This window comes from Leptonychotes weddellii, chromosome 14 (genome assembly GCF_054177405.1).
Source record: "Leptonychotes weddellii isolate Sample4059 chromosome 14, ASM5417740v2, whole genome shotgun sequence".
Lineage (NCBI taxonomy): Eukaryota > Metazoa > Chordata > Mammalia > Carnivora > Phocidae > Leptonychotes > Leptonychotes weddellii.
The window spans coordinates 7123411-7140737 of record NC_138382.1 but is presented as its reverse complement, the minus strand read 5'-3'; the positions used below and the strand labels follow the sequence as shown (position 1 = coordinate 7140737).

General features: G+C 45.8%; 1 protein-coding gene and 1 long non-coding RNA gene across 2 annotated transcripts in view; both read right to left on the bottom strand.

The window, feature by feature from the left end:
- LOC115937563 (uncharacterized) overlaps positions 1 to 2256 on the bottom strand; it is a 101437-nt gene extending 99181 nt beyond the window's left edge. Inside the window, exon 1 of the long non-coding RNA XR_014139921.1 lies at positions 612 to 2256. This is a non-coding gene — a long non-coding RNA (uncharacterized LOC115937563). The remainder of the gene's footprint in view (positions 1 to 611) is intronic.
- Positions 2257 to 8934: 6678 nt separating this feature from the next.
- Positions 8935 to 17327, bottom strand: part of PUM3 (pumilio RNA binding family member 3) — a 46899-nt gene continuing 38506 nt past the window's right edge. Inside the window, exons 15-18 of the mRNA XM_081802794.1 lie at positions 17095 to 17317; positions 15482 to 15569; positions 13049 to 13139; positions 8935 to 9221 (exon numbers count right to left, since the gene is read on the bottom strand). Of these exons, the coding sequence (XP_081658920.1) occupies positions 9089 to 9221; positions 13049 to 13139; positions 15482 to 15569; positions 17095 to 17317 (535 nt within the window). The 3' untranslated portion in view covers positions 8935 to 9088. The remainder of the gene's footprint in view (positions 9222 to 13048; positions 13140 to 15481; positions 15570 to 17094; positions 17318 to 17327) is intronic.

The window sequence follows — 17327 nt, the reverse complement described above, 5'->3', positions numbered from 1 at the left end:
ATAAGAGCTCCAGCTTAGAAGGGTAGCTTAGAAGAACTCAGAATGACAGAGGAAAAATTTTTCCTCCTCTAATACAAATATACACACATATACACACATATATATTCAATGAACGACCAGAAGAAGAAGATCGCAAAGTTAGATCAACACTAATGGCAATAAGACTGATCTCTTGGGTTGTCTTCACTTTGGACAGAAATTGTTTGCAGCACGTTGATTTCTACTTTTTATGACCCACCTTTCCAGAATCTGAGCTCTAATTAATACAAGAGTATGTCAAAGTTACATTTCCCTAAAAAAGTCAAAGACTCCTGTGGTTTTGTAGATAATGCTCTAGTAGGTCTTTAAATGTGGCAAATCTTGTTGCCCTATTTCTAGGCTTTCAGTAGTTTTACTTAACGTAGTTTTTGGCTCTAAATACTGCAACCCTGTGACTTGGTCACTGAACTCTGGCAAGGAATATCTCATCGGGGAATCCTAAACACCTACAGATTTACACGCACCTCCAACATGCATAATCTCACATGCTTCCGACCCCAGCCCTCTGAGATTTTCAGGTCTCTTTATTCTTACATGTAAGCAAACAACGGTTCATAAGGATTGTGACTTACCCACGTTCTTGGTCAGAGCCGGGACACAGCCTCAAAGCCAGATCTTCTGAGACCAAACCCCAAGCACGTCTCTCGGTAGTACTGTCCTCCGCATCCCCGCACACTTGTAGAGAATCTCGTTTTAAATAGTCTTTCTATTGAGGGAACAGGAGGCAGGTGGCCAGTGTTACAGATGAGACACCGAGGACCAAGATCACCTGCTCTCAAACGGCTGAACCCATACAGGGCCCAGGTGCTCTGCACAAGCCCCTGGAGTCAGCCACGCTGTCTCCTGGTGCTGACCCATACTCCATCTCTGGATGCCAAGACTACTAGACAAGTTGAAATCCCTCCACGCCTCTGCTCTACCCAGGCCTAGTGGCCCTGCTAAGTGACCTCAAATTACTCCTTCCCCAAGCAAACTCCCTTTCCAGCCCGTCTAGCTCCCAGCCTCCTCCTGGAGCAGGCTGATAAGACTCTAAGGTGTTGGTCACTGGCAACAGCTAAAGCTGCGGTTCCTACCAGGGTTATTTGCATTTTAAAAGCTGATTTGAGCTGCTTTCTCACCCTCTGCCTCACGTGTGGGCAGAAGAGAGGACTGAGAGCCCTGCAAACCCTCTTACCCCAGGCACTAGCTGCAAATGGAACTATGGCTTACACTTTTGACTACTTTTTTTTTTTTTTAAAGATTTTATTTATTTGAGAGAGCGTGAGCAAGGGGAGGGGCAGAGGGAGAAGCAGACTCCCTGTTGAGCAGGGAGCCTGACACAGGGCTCCCATTCCAGCACGCTGGGACCATGAGCCACGCCAAAGGCAGACACTTAACCAGCTGAGCCCCCCAGGCGCCCCACCTTTGACTACCTTCCTACTGTACATCGTTGTTTTAAATTATAAAATATGAACCTAAAAATGGTAATGAATTCTTGGGGAAGTTTCTATGTGATTTCTTAGCCAATATTTAACTCAAAAGTACAGGTGTTATTCTGCATTTTGGGTCCAGGGTTGCTGAAATGTTCGATGTTGAACATGTCAAAGGTGGGAACTTTGATTTCCAAGTCATGACTTCCAGAGTCCTCACAGGGACTTTTCCAGCAATCCCCAAACACCATGAGCCTACCTGCCCATATGGAAGCCTGGCCCTGAGCGAGCCCCAGCTGTACGTCCTTTACCAAACGTAAGCACTTTACCAGTTTCAAGTTCATGTATTTAAACACCATCTATCCTATTTCCCCATCCTCCCAGCCCGTCGTAACCACCATCTACTTTTGTTTTTACTAACGGTGGCTTTTGCTGATTTCACATGTGATAGCATACAGTATTTCTTGGCTGTCTGACATCTCATTTGGCACTAATGCCTTCAAGATCCATTCACATTGTTGCAAATAGCAGGATTTTCTTCTTTCTGGTGGCTGAAGTATATTCCAATGTATGTATGTGTACATATGTGTGTATATATATATACACCATGTATTTTTTCTATATTGATGGACATTTAGTTGGTTTCTAGGCTATTGCGAATAATGCTGCAATGAACTAAAATACGGTATATGATATGGGCAACAGTACTGTACTATAAACATCAAACTTGCTAAGAGACTAGGTATTTCTCACCACAAAAAACAGTGAGGTGTTAGCCAATGCTACAACAGCATTCACACTGCAACATATAAACCTGTCAACTGACAGGTTTACACCTTACACTTATACAACGCTACACGTCAATTGAAAATTTTTTAAATGTTTTAAAGCAAAAAAATAAAAGCCCACATATAGAAGCTCATTTAATCCTCACAGTGGCACATGACATGTGCATTATCTTTTTGTAAATGAAGAAACTGAAGTGTATTGGCTATGGATCTTTTCCAAGGATGCCCAGTGGAGAGAGCCAGGCTTCAAATCGCAGCGTGGTTCTGGGCTGGTGCCCCTGCCTCTCATTTTACTGGATTTTCATTTTCAAAAGGGGTGTACTTTGCATGCAAACATAGAGCAGAAGACACCTCATCCTAACCCTGTTCACCTCTAGGAGTCCGGCAATCATCAAAAGTTTGGAAGGAAGTGAAAAGCTACTACGGAAAAGCAAAGCAGGGAGCACCTGGGTGGCTCAGTGGGTTAAGTGTCTGCCTTCGGCTCAGGTCATGATCCCAGGGTCCTGGGATCGAGCCCTGCATTAGGCTCCCTGCTTAGCTCCTCCCTCTGCCCCTCCCCACCGCTCGTGCTCGCTCTCTAATAAATAAATCTTAAAAAAAAAAAAGGAAAAGGAAAGCAGGCTTACGTAGAGAGGAAAATACAAACACTGTATTTTACCATCTGTACTAGGCCCTGATGCTCAGACCCACCATTATTTTATGTATCACAGAGAAAGCAAGCTGCCTGTTAAAAATGACCAGACTAAGATGCCATCAACTAAGATGCATTCTTTCGGGTTTGTTCAACTGTGATCAAAACGTGCATTGTTACAACTGAAGAAACAGAGTAAGATCCAAGCGGGGCGGCACCAGGTGACAGACGAAGGAGCTTGAGGTCCCAGGGGTGGGGGCAGCAGATTGCACAGTTTCTCTGGCAAAGGCCCAGGATGCTCAAGTTGGTATTACTCCCACCCCAGAGGCTAACTAGATGCTACTTCATGAGAGTATCGGTACCCATTAACTAATCATCGTGGCCAAGGGAACGGTGGTGATTTGGGAGACCTGGGTCATATGCACCTGGTAGAGGCAGGCCCGTGAAAGGTGGGAGGGGAACCCCAGGGGTGCCAGACAAAAACATAAGTCCACCAGGTTATTAACACAAGCAGACACAGTGGATTCCAACAGTTCAATATTTGGAACTAGACTTAGGTATTAAGCAATAAGGATGGAGCACAATTGTTGATTTGGCAAGAAAAAGAAAACCTGACTTGTCTTTTTTCCCCCACGTGGCTTTCTTGCTGTCACACACCCATCTTGAAGAAGCCTGGTCTTTCTTCCCACCACCGCACACTGTTGAACGTCACAGCGAGTCATGTCTTTACTGGTAGGTGTATCAGTAAAAATATGCATTCCAAATGCAGGAGGATTTCTATCTAAAAGTCAAGTCTGTTTTCAAGCATCTGGAAATCATTTAAAATATCTGAATTATTCATTATGCTTGATTATAGTCATCAAGAGCACAGTCAGTTGATTCTCATAACCTTACCAGATTCCTATCACCTTCCATTCAAGTGGTCATCACCCAGTGGGCACAACTCAGCACTAATTATTCTCCCTCAAGACATAATTAGGGTGCCTGGGTGGCTCAGATGGTTAAGCGTCTGCCTTCGGCTCAGGTCATGATCCCGGGGTCCTGGGATCGAGTCCCCCATCAAGCTCCCGGCTCAGCGGAGAGCCTGCTTCTCCCTCTGACCCTTGCCCCTCTCATGCTGTTTCTCTCTCGCTTGCTCTCTAAAAAATAAAATCTTTAAAAAAAAAAAAAAAACCATAATTAATTCCCCTCAGAACAAGAGTGCATGGACCAAAATTTCTCAGTACCACATTTTTGCAGCTTTGTCCACGTAGATTCAGCAGGGGGCATGAATCCATGTTTAAAAATTGGATAAAACACTTTGATAAAAGATTCCAAACACTATTCCTTTATAGAGATGGGAGTGGAACCAGCAGCACATCTTCCAAGGCACTGCTTGGGGTACAAACATGTACACAGCAATCAGCGTCTGTTTGCACACTTTGGAATGCAGAGCAGAGCCGCCATCTAGTTCCTGCTCAGAAAAGTCGTGGGAGTCGTGGGATCCAAATAGCAAGCTCTATCTCTTGGGTAAGAATGGTCACTTAAAAGCTTTAAGAATTCACTGGGGAAATGGTTAGGGAATTTTGGTCACTTTGGTGGTGGTGGTTTTCAACTGAGGAGAGAAAAGATGGATTCGTTGGTGGCCATAACGAATACCACAGACTGGGTACCTTCAACCACACAACTTCATCTCCTCCCGGTACTGGAGGCCAGAGGTCCAAGATCAAGGGGTCAGCAAGGTGGGTTCCGTCCAGAGGCTTCCTTCCTTGGCTGGTAGACACTGTCATCTCCGTCTTCATGTGGTCTTCTCTTTATGTGGGTTGTGTCCTCATCTTCTTGTAAGGACACCAGTCATACTGGATTGGGGTTCACCCCTAGAACTGTATTCTACCTGACTTACCCTTTTAAAGGTCTGTCTTCAAATACGGTACATTCTGAGGCACTTGGGGGAGGGGGGTTAGAATTCCAACACAAAAACTCAAAGAAGTCAGCCTGTACCAGGTGCAGATTATGATAAACTTAGTTTCCTTGGGTTAAGCAAGGTCACAAGTGAGAAAAGAGCTCAGGCAGCAGATTTTTGCGTTTAGTTCATTAGTTTGGGTACAGAACGTTTATGGTTAGTGGCTCCGTATTAACTGCTGTTTTTGAGACCTTGTGCTCTCTTATTCTAAAAATACACACACACACCCTCATCTTTCCAAGACTTTTAAGATGTAATCTTTTCAAAACTTCTTTGAAAATAGTAAGACAAGTGCCATCTCATGTAAGAGCCAATCCTCTGAGAGTGAGCATGCAGGAAGCCATTTCCTGCAAGAGTCCTTATTCCATTATGCAAACGCACAGCACCCCAGGCTTAAAAGGAAAACAAGGTTCTTCCTTCCCTGTAGGCAACGTCTGATTCCAGGTAAAAGTATGGGGTTGGTGCAACCTGAGAACTGCAAAAAGCTCTATTTGGAAATTAAAGACATTCTCCAATCAAGCTCTTTCCATGGAAAATAAACCCTTCAGCCAGCCCGGTTGCTTTCGGTTTGGTTAAAACCATTTGTAGATTTCTGCTAAAAATAAAAATGGTCCAAACTCTCAAGAACAGAGTAAAGAGAAAAGCTATCGGTGAGTGAGCACTAGCAACAAATAATCTGGAAGAACAGAAAGCAGTGAAGAAAGAGGCAGGGCAGAGAAAGGTGAATGCCAAGTGCATGTGGGGAGCAAGCGAATTCTCACTGTGATAGATACAAAATGCTGTGAGGTTCTAGGTACTGCAGAGACGCCTGGGGTGGAAAACGGGGACTGCCCCAAACTGGTTTACTACCACTCTGTATCTTGGCAGAAGGCCGACAGTGTATTTTCTGGACTTGCACGGGTTCAATTCCTCCAGGTTTGGGGCCCAGGAACGAGAGAGCATGAAGGAGAGGCGCTCTCCTTACTCTAAGTCGCTGGGTTAACTCAAATCTGCGCCCTGAGTGCTGAGCAGCCAGAATACTGGCTGCCAGGTGGACTTCTCTCCAGAGGCACTGAAAGGCCAACAGATCCTGACATCTGGAGGGCTTTGGTGAAACAGCAGCTTCCACACCTGTGCAGTGAACCCTCAGCAGGAGAGAAGAGGAAAACACCTGCCCCTTTCTCATCAGTTGCCAGTGTCTGAAATACAGAGTGAGAGCCAAAGATCTCTCTAGGAAAGCCTCAAACATAGGACAGAGACCAAGATAAACAAAGAGCAGATAACAGTCTCAAGAGAGACAAAGCAAAGTAAAACACAATGAAATAAAATAAACATAAAAGACAACATCCTGAGACATATGCACATCCAAGGCACAAAAAAAGGACACTTCCGTGGGAAGGGCTGGTGGAGGAAGCAGAGGAAATATGTCACTCATTTCTGGGCAAAGGAAAAAGCCAAAGCCCAAGAAGTAAAAATTAGGAGGATCAAACCAAGCACTCAAAATCGCAGTTAACAGGAGTTCCAAAGAAGAAAGAAAACAGAAAAAAAAAGTCAGAGGAATAATGCAACTCCCAGAATGGAAGAGCCTAAGTCTTCTACAACGTTGCCAAGTGCCCAGCATGAAGCATGGAAAACAGACACGTGTCATATACCAACGCACAGTTTCCTGCAAGACAAGGCAGCTGGGGATTAGAAACAGTGCTAACCTCCCCCAGAAGCCCTGCTCCCCTGCAAAAGGCCACATATTAAAAAAACTGAGAATAAGGATGGCGTTCGGCTTCCACAGCAACTCTACATCAAAGAAAATATTGACCAATGTCCTTAAAATTCTGAGGCAAAATTAATTTCAAACCAGAATTCTATATCCAGCTAAACTAGGTACCCAGGTGTGAAAGGGTGTGAATGAAGACATGCGGACTTTAAAATTTTATCTGCATTCTTTCATAGGAGGTTATTACAGATTGTGCCTCATTCAAGAGTGTTAAATAAGAAAGAGAAATGTATGGGATCCTGGAAATGGGCTTTCCATATGAGAAATGGAAGGAAGGCCCAGGATGATGGTGGTTGTACCGAAGTTCCTCAGGACATCCAGAAAGCCAGCTGGCTCCGGGAGGAGTGTTTAAGGGAAAAACAGGAATGCCAGTTGACTCAATGTGTTAGTGTGGAAATTAAGATTCAGAGATAGTCAGGTTAGCACACTTTCAGCTGACAGTTTCTCAAGATCCAATTCAAAACGTCCTGATAAATGGGCTTACCGTCTCACCTAACCGCACGTCCAGCAGTAGGACAGCTCCAGGTGTTGATTTATCCGCAGCTCAACTTCCCACCTTTGGCTCAGCCGTCATCAGCACGCTCTCTTCTACCGCGGCCGCAAGATGACACCAGCTCGAAGCATCGTCAGCACATCTAAGGTTGGCTGGCAGGAAAGGGACTGTTCCTCGGGGGTCTATGGTCTAAGAAACCTTTCCCAGGAACACCACTTCCAAGGTTCACTGGCCAGGCTCCTTAAAATCCATCAATGACTTAAAGATACTGTTTATTGGAGAGAGACCGAGAGCAGGAGTGGGAGGGAGGGGCAGAGGGAAGAGTGAAAAGCAGACCTCCTGCTGAGCAGGGAGCCTGATGCGGAGCTCCGGAGCTCGATCCCAGGACCCTGAGAGCATGACCTGAGCCAAAGGTCAGGTCATGCTCCTTCACCGACTGAGCCACCCAGGTGCCCCCCCCCCCAGGGCAGTGAAAAGTCTTAATCTATATTTTCCTATAACAGAAGTCAAAAGAAAATGCCTACAACTAATAGATCAAACAAACAAAAAAAACAACAAAAACCCACATCTGCATTTACAAACTAAGCAGAGCTGAAAAGAACTGGAAGTCCTTACTTCTGGGTGGACGGGGCAAAGCAGGGGTGCAGAGGAAGGGCTGCTGCTTTGGTTCTGCTCCAATTTGAAAATGATGTATGGTACTTTGTTTAGTCTCCTAGACGGAACAAATAGTAGGGCTTTCTCTCCGCTTCTCCGCTTCTGAATGCGCCCTTTATATGGAAAACACACTCACAATGTGTTCGTCAAACAAAAGCAAGCTCTGATGTGGCCTTCTCCCCATCTACCTCCTCACCCCATCCCACCTCCAGCCTGAGGCTCCAAGCCAAAGGCCAGTTACAGGTATCAGCTCTTCTGTTCCCCGGATAGGTTCCATGTTCCCGGCAGGAGAGGGGGGAGGGAGGGATGCCGGTGTCTTCTATGTGGGGGATTGTCTTGGGCCGCGCAGTCTGGTTCAACAAGGCACAGCAGTTCTCCAGCAGGTGGAGCGCAGGGGCAGACGGGCGGGGGCGTCCTGTCCCACGGGCTAGAGAAAGCCCCGAGGCTTGGAATCCAAGCAGGTGGGGGCTACAGGGGCCCTGAGGAGTCTACCAACCCTTCCACACTGGGCTGCTGACCACCAAGCACAGTTAGAAAATTCAAACATCCTCCTCACACTTAAACTTCTGCAGCACTGTTAACAAATGTGCATCTGCTTTCTTCTAACGCAGACCCTGTAAAGGCTTCAACTATTTCAGGCAAAGTCTCAAGGGAGAAAGTCTTATCACAAGGGGTTATCTCCTTGGAAGACCTGGCTCCAGAGATAGGGAGATTCTCCCAGTGACCTTGATCTTAACACCGCTACCACGGTGATGCCCTCATTTCTGTAGCACATGTCCCCCTAGGAGCCTTTCCTTACTCCAGGGCCTTTCAAACAAACTCTAACCCGGAACCCAATCCCTAAGGAAGCAGGGAAGGCGGCTGCTCTGGCTCCACGGTATCCCCCTCCCTGTAGCCCTCAAAGCCCCAAGGCTACCGGAAGTTCCCCCAAGCAGAACTATTCACTTTCACCTCTGCTCCCACCACAGACTACCCTGGGCTCCTTCTTGCTAAGCCCTGCCTTCCTTCAAGGTCCCCAAGCCCCACCTCCTCCATGAAGCCTTCTCAGACTACTGCTTCTGAAGACGTCTTCTCTCTTGAGTCAACTCATGCTCCTACGTGGTATGTATTTGGTTGGTCCCAATGTCTAGGACGGTTAAACTCTTATGTTACCGCCTCACATCTAATTTGCTCACTACTCAGTATGATAGAGGACTTGGCTGGGATAAAAAAAAAAAAAAAAAGACCATTTTTAGAAATTGTTTTATAAATAGACCTCTTATACAAAAAAGAAAGATATACAGAGCACCCAGATTCCCAGGAAGGTGGACCCGAGCCTTTCTTCTCCACACTGGGAAAAGAGGACAGGAAAAATGATTCTCTCTTGTTCTTAACTGTGTCCACTATGCGGCCAGTTTTTCAAGTAGCATTTCTATTCCTTTGCTGGTGTTTTTGTTTTTTTCCAGTGTTGGAATGAGGCCTTTCAATCCAGCCTTGACTTTGTGTGCAACTTCTTGATCGGAACTCTGGAGAAGGCTGAAGAGAGAAGACAAAGATTAACAAACAAACAAATCATGTTTCATAAAAACCCCTAATCATCTGCAATTACTATCGCCTCACAAGGTATAAACAATTCACTGATTTGTGAGACAAGTCTTGTAATTGTAAGTACATCTTTTGAATTCTCCAGCTGAATGATGGGGGCTGGCAGCCCACGTTCTGAAACCACATCAACAGAAAACCTTTTCTAATCTTGCTGGGAGAGTCACTCCCATGTAGGAGCAACTCCGCCCCGTACAGAATCGGTCCGACATTCACTGTGATTAACACGCTGTCTTAGAAGTATTTCCTGCATGTATTCTATCTTCCCTTCCCCACCCAGATGAACTCAAGAACAGAAACCTTGGGTTTTACTTCCTGATTTCGTGGCCAAAGAAATGCCATGCAGAGCAGATGGCCAAGAAGTGCCATGTGACCGAACGAGCGGGAGCGGAGGGGTGCAAAGAGGAAAGGCAGAGGGCCCGCCAGGGAAGCAGGGAAGGGTCAGCCTCCACGACTTTGTAGCTAAAACATGGGAAGGGCTGAGCAGCTTTACCTTGGAGCCTAATGGCCTAGATGTGAAATCTACCTCTGCCACTCAGTAATTGTACAAGCAGGAGCATGCTATTTAAATTCTCTAAGACTGTTTCCTGACCTATAAATGGGATCAGCAACACAATCCACCTTCTACCTCAGAGAGTTTTTGAGGCTCAAATGATCTCGTACTACACCACCCACACAGAGCCTGACCCTTAGGAAGCACTCAATAAACGTGAGCCATTAAAACAAATAAACAAGTCAGCTCCACTTTCTGAAACCTTGCTAGAAAGCTCTATCCCCACAAGTGAATGGAGTCCAGTGAAGTCCTGGAGGCTGGAAACAGGAAGGCCCCTTTCACTTTAAACAGGGGCTGGGACACAGGGGCCTGCCGGTAGAACGCCGGGGCTGAGTCTCCTGGGTTCCCCCTCTTCACGACCACACATTAATGCTGACCTCTGAAACGCATCCTAGAACCAAATCACATGGCACTTCCCAAAGTCCCTGGTCCTAAGGCCTTCCATCACGTGCACAGAGAGGAGGGTGAGTTAGCAGCGCCAGGCAGCATGCTGCTGTTTGCGGGAGACAAGCAACAAGTACAGCCTGCCACCTGCAAAGCCGAGGAAGTTGTTACAAGTCCCTTTTAACAGGTTTGTGACTCACCAGGCAGTTTTTATTTTCTACGCTGGCTAAGCACATAGTGACATAATGCACAGCAGTAATAAAGGTTAGTATTTGTTGAACACACGCACTGGATGTAACCATCTCATGCAGTCTGCACGACGACCTGTGATGATCCCGAATCTGGTTTTCTAACCAAAAAAACTAAGTTTCAGAAAAGCTGAATAATTTGCCCAAGACCACACAGTGAGCTGGGACTAGAACCCAGGCAGTGAGCCTAGAGCCCATGATGCTCTAAATGCTAGAGAATTCTGTTTCCCTGAGTCATTTTTCAGACTGCATACAAGGCTGAAACTCTTTTTTTTTTTTTTTTTTTTTAACCCAGGATGCCTTTTCACTTATTGTAAAAAAGATTTACGGGGGAAAAACACTGCATGAGTTTGAAGTAAAATATAAAGAAGCAGAGAATTTTACCAAACAAGTCAAGCACGTGACAGTATTCTAAAACCACATAACACTGATTATTGTATTAATCAAGTGTTAGGTCATCTGGAGTTCAACTTCCCTTCAGAACCTCAAATACTGTACTAGTGGTCCACCTCTAAGTAGTGTTCCACAATAAACCTGCAGGAGCCTTCTGATGTTTGAAATCCACCCAAATGGAGCTATGATCGATGAGCAAGCTCTACAAATTAACTGCATGGCATGGCTGAAATTTTTAGTTAATTGAGTGTTAATGAAAAGAATGTCAGTAGTACATGTTAACACTCTAAATGCCCGGTAAAAAAACTTCACATTAAATACGTCCATGTTTCAGCTAAAGGATTCTGACTATTCAACATCAACTGGAAAATTAGCTAATTTCAATGAGAAATGAACAAAATGATCTGCACCACCCACATATTTGGAGATCCTGATCTACCCAAAGAAATGAATGCCCGAGTGTATCTGTGAGTCTATGTGTTCCAAGTCGAATTATATACTGAATAAAGACTTGTAACATTTACAAACAATGCAGATTAAATTGCACGGCTTGTTGTACGTGAAACACTGTGGGAAATTCAAATTTAAGATTGGTATCTTTTTCCAAACCTCGGTAACACAGCAGGGGGAAAAAAAAAAATCACCAGTGATTGCTTCACAAACCAATCTATTTTAAATGGATGTTGTCAATAGAAGGGTTTCACATCCAGGAATAGAACGCATGGAAGTTGAAGTTTCAATGACCTGTGAATTATAAACTCTACATAACTCTGTCTGGAGAATAATAAACAAGTGCAGCGCATGCCACGATTCACAAATCATCACTTTTCTACCATTTTAATTAGAAATAAACAATTAGCTTGCAGACTTCACTAGCAAATGCCTCCAAAATCCTTTTAAGAATACGTGGAAATCACAAAAGAAAATCGCATGTAAAGTCAGTCATGATTTAAAAAGCAACTCTGTCATAGTTTTCAGAGGGACAAGGCTAATCCATTAAAAAGAACTCAATTACAATTTTGGTCAAAACCATAAACGTGGTGAGACCATCAAATGATACAAATATTGTATGATCTCTCTTTATATGTGGAATCTTTTAAAAAAAATATTATTTATTTGAAAGAGACAGAGAACATGAGTGGGGGGAGGGGTAGAGGGAAAGGGACAGACTCCCCGCTGAGCAGGGAGCCCAACATGGGGCTCGATCCCAGGACCCCAGGATCATGATCTGAGCTGAAGGCAGGTGCTTAACCAAATGAGCCACCCAGATGCCCCTCTTACATGTGGAATCTAATGAAAAACAAAACAAAACAAAAAAAAACAAACCTCAAAAAACCAAAACCAACCAAGCTCATAAATACAGAGAGGAGACTGGTAGTTGCCAGAGGCAGGAAGTATGTGTGTTTGGGGGAGGGTCCGGGGGAAGGTGTGGATAGGGATAAAGGAGATCAAAAGGTGGTAATAATAATAAAATAACATTTTGAAGGGAAAAAAAACAAAGCAAAAAGTGATGTGGTCTCTTCTGCATCTGTCTCTCAGGATGGTGGAAATGGGTTGCAATAGGCTTACAGGAAGGAGGACCAGGTTAGGAGTTGTGATATTAGCTGAACTAAAGGCTTATTATTTTGTAATGTTTATTTTAAGTCAAACAAATGTTAAATGCATTAGGTGAACTAGTTGGTATAGATCTCTTTTTTTGAGATAAGTAATTAATAATGGCAAGAATAAAGCTCCAGAACACATATGCTTGGCAAGTCCTATGAATTATATAATTTGTAATAACTGGGTGTTGGAGGGCTCCATAATCTGGGGGGAAAAGGAGGTAGCGAAAGGGATCTCTATAAATTAGTCACATGTAAAGAGCTTTCCTGAGAGTGGGAAAGAGAGAGAGAGAATACAATTATATCTTGGTTGAAACCATAAATGGGGTAAAACAACCAAATGAGACCTTGTGAATGTCACAACTTCACAATCCTTGAATCCAGAAGAGGGCGGATGAGTAAGGACTGACTGGAAGAGTTAGGCCTGGTTTCTACTATTTGGTACACTTGTCTAGACCCTGAGTGACTGTGAACGATTAGGAACAAAGATCGGAAGCGAGAAAGAAGGTGAAGGAAGCGCCTTCTGCGTGAATAGGCATTCAGGAGGAGGGCCCTGTGTAGAAAGGCGCACATCATACATACCTAGAAAGAATAATGGCACCACGGTTTACATTAGCCCAGGACTTCAGGTTCTTCATACCAACATGCTCAACAAGTGTTTTTGCAAAACAACCTGAAAAATACACTGAAACTCAGTGAACACTATACAAGATTTAAACTCCCCATCTCCATCCCTACAGCCCTTAAGTCTGCAAACATATTTTAATAAAAAAGTGCATAAAAAGAGTTCTCACTCAACCTCCCTTAACACTAAAAGTTCCAGCTCCGATTTATTTAATGTCTTTTTAATACAGCTACTTCTTTCAACTCTGGTCTGAGTCTTAAACTATGTCTAGCAGTAATTACTCAAGACAAACAATGAATTCTTATAAAACGCTCACTTGCTCGTGTTTACATCTCTTTGTACTCTTTAATGATTTAACCCTGACCTGAAAGGTATTCAGGGAGTCAATGTTTGACAGTAGCACTTCATGCTTGGATGGAATCAAGGTCTCCCTTGTGAAAAATGCTCACTCGGAAGGTGCCATGAATAACACTAGTGGTCAGGTGGTGTTCCGGCTAACACCTGGTAATTTCTCTCCACAAAGCTGGACATTCACCCATCAAAAATATTATTCATCTTTTGTTAATTATTTCGTATGTTATTATCAGATTCCTCAGTTCTTGATATATCATCTTCAATTCACTGTGCCATCTAAGTGTAACTAATTTTGGACAACGGAGAAACTCTGAAAGCTAGGATCTGGTGCAGATGGAAGTGTGGGAAACCGATACTGAAGGCAAGTACCTTGGGTAGGTAGCATGTGTAATTCATCCAAAGAGACCCAAATGCGAGGACCCTTTAAAAGCCAAGAGGCCTATGGCTATTTAGCGTTTCACAGCACACGTTAAGGAAGGACCGTAATCAGCTAGTGAGGCAGACAGTGTGAGCACAACAATATTTCTAGAATGCTGCAACCCCCTCCCCCCCGCCCCAGCCAGAGGTGGAATCAATGTCTTCTTTTGCATTCTGGTGGGCCTTTGTGACTGACTCAACCAAGAGAGTGTGGGAAGAGCTACATTCAGTAACTTCTGAGGCTAAATCATAAAAGCACTGTACACCTGCTTTCTTCCCTTAAAACCTAACCACCATGTTGTGAAGAAGCCCGAGCAGCCCCGGGAGTGGGACCGAGGCTGCCGGACTGAGGCACTGCCAGCCATCGTCCAAATGGACACGCCGACCCCAAGCGTAGCAGCCCCAGAGGACTGTGAGCGGAGCAAAACCAAGCTCCACCAAACTCCGATCTGATGTTGCTCGAGACCCACCAAGCTCTGAGGTGGCTGGTTACACAGCAAGAGATAACGAAGGCAGCCACACTGGTTTGGCGCTGCATGAATCTGATACGCACGTGAGGGCCATACAGGCGTGTTTTAGAGCTGTCAGTGTAACTGAATTAAGGAAAACTATCACTAGAACATTCTTCGGATTTTAAAAGCAAGCCAGACAATTCTTCAAATACGAACTCAGCTCAACTGTGCACCAACTTCTTAATAATGAAAAAGAGGCTTCAATATGTTATTTTTTCTTCAAAATTTGTTACAAGAAGCTTTGTCTTTCACAAAAAGTTTGCGATGAAAAACAGCCCCGAGTCTCTATTCTTAAAGGCAGAGTGAGAAGCAATAGCTCCACTGTATCGATTGCCTCACTAGCCATTAGAACTGCAACTTGCCTCAAGACATAAATTCACGATCTGTCCCCTTTTTCAGACACGATGACAGAAAGCACAAACTGCTCGAACTCAGTGGGGAGAGATCTCCTTAGTGGCCAAAACGCTGGATGGAGCTTGAATTTAGTTACAGGAGGTCTGCTCAAAGACGGGGCCGAGAAAGGAATGGTATGCAACTTTTCAATTTGATTAAAAGATACTGTCCTTCTCTTGAAAGCTGAGCTTCTACAGAGCAGCCAGGAGGGCTGTGAAAGACCACAAAGGCCAAGGACTGGCTTGCTCTGTGGTCACATGTATTTCAATGCCAAACAGGCCTCAGTTCAAAATTCTGATGAGGACAATTTTCTTTTGCTTATCCCTTCCTCCAAACTAGAGATAGATATCCTGCTTTTCAACTGGGGTAGTGACACTCACAAATGTCCTCCCGCCCCAGCTATCACCGCCCCATGGAACGGAATGGCATTTTAGGGCCCTGGTCGCTCCAGCTCAGAAGTCTGAGGTAGCAAGGGAGGAGTGGCAGTGAGGGAGGGTGGGGAAGAGAAAGGAAATTAAAGGACTCCAGGACATAAATTTCCAGTATTTACTAAAGCTTATCTGCAAGCACTAAATCATTTCTTGTCCAGAGACACCATTTCTAAACACTCAACAAATTTCATCTGAACGTAAATGGTGGGCATCAAGCTCAGGGCTGCCGGGGATTAGGAAATTCCATAGACGACACGGGAGAAGTTCAAGTCTTATAGCCTACCTTCTCTTCCACTTTCCTTCATCTTCTCATCTTGTTCTATTAACCACTTCAGAACTAAATGTCCTGCGGGATGCTCTGCAACGTGAAGCTGGAAGGAAAACATACAAAGCTGTCTTCAGCCACGCCCTGGCCTACCATCTGTTCTCTACCTCGCACAGGTGAGGACACGGCTGTGTGGAAAGTGCCACAATGCTGAGGAGGTCTTTAGGGAGAATGACCACCAATACCCAAAGGGCCCAGCGATCTCGTCTAATCCCCAGACTGACGCTCAGACGGATGTTCAAGGGAACCACTCAAAAGCACTGTGGCTCAGCTTCAGGAGTGCCCAGCTGAATGGCCCAGCACAGTGCCCGTCTCAAGATCACGCTAACCACCGTTCAGGCTGCAATAGCGTTCTGAGGTCCAAATAAACCTGTGGGACAAAACGGTACAGCAGAGAAACACGGAAAGCTGGGGCTGAATGATGTTTAGATATCAGCTGCTCCCACGTACCTAGGATCTCTCCTTATGGAGCATGGGGGACAACGCTCAATCTCCTAGGGAGAAAACTCATGCATACATCTTCCCAACTTGATAATCTGCTCTGCTCTACGAGGGCAGGTGCAGGGCTTCTCTGAGGCGCATGGGCCACATCAGGACACAGCAGGCTCGCCAAGCTTACGACCTAGTGCAGGACAAAGGCCCTGCCCGGTCTGCCTTCTGCCTCCTCTCTTCCCTCTGCCAGCTGATCTCCTACCCTGAGCCTTCTGTTCTCAACCGTGCCGGGCCCCTTCTTCCTTCAGACGGCCGCACGTGCTCTTCCCTCCGCCTACAGTCTTCTTTCTGCCTTTCTTTACTGAGCTACAACCCTCTGGTTTCGGCGTAGCTTTCACTGCCTCAGGGAAGCCTTCCTGCGGACAGGCTGGCTCCCATTCTCATACAGTCCCACAGAACCCGCAGTTTCCCTCACAGCGCTCATCTCGATCCTAACTTACGTAATTATCTGTGTACATGTTCATTTAAATACTGTGCGCAACAAAACAGTAAGCTTGCGGGGGGGGAGGGACGGTGCCGACCACTGCCCCGCACAAATCAGGTACGTGAATCCGTGAACTTCAGGTGTAAGGCGGAACTATCAGGGGCCAAATAACAAGGCAGGAGCTATGAGAAGGAGCAGACTTCCTTAATGAGAGGGAACTGGGAAGACTTCCGCGAGAAGGACTCCGGGGACCTTGCGGGATGGGTGGGCCTTCTACAGAGACAGCACAGCAAAACGGAGACACAGACAGCATCTGGGCTGAGGGAGGGGACGTGTGCAAACGCAGAGAGATGCCAAAATCCACAGCAAACTCAGGACGGAATCAAGAGCACAGAAATACGCTGGAAAAGCACGTGGGGCCAGCCGTGGACAACAGAGAGCCGCATCAAGGAGATTCTGCCTGCCCTCCTCTGCAGGTCATACGAAGTCGCAGGGAGATTCTGAGGAAGACGGTGCTGCCACGGCGCTATCTTGAATTCACAGTGATCAGATGTGCTGCCAGCATGGGTGAGTTGAGGCAATGAGCACTCAAATTCTCCTTACGGCAACGTCCTCAGGGACAGGCGCTTCCCCCTGCCCGGCGGTAGCACGTTACCTCTCCGTCCCTGCCACCCGGCTGGAGCGCGGCCGCTGCCAAGCCAGCAATGGCGCTCATGGCAGGCTGAACGTCTCCGACGGCGGCTCCCAGGATGTCGGGCACCAACACACACGCAGACCTATCCAGCACCAGGGCCCGGGCGTGTCCTTGCAGGTAGCTTAACAAAGCGGGAGAGATGGCCTCCAAGAGCTCTCGCCGGCGGATCGCTGCGTCCTTCTTACTGTCGGAAC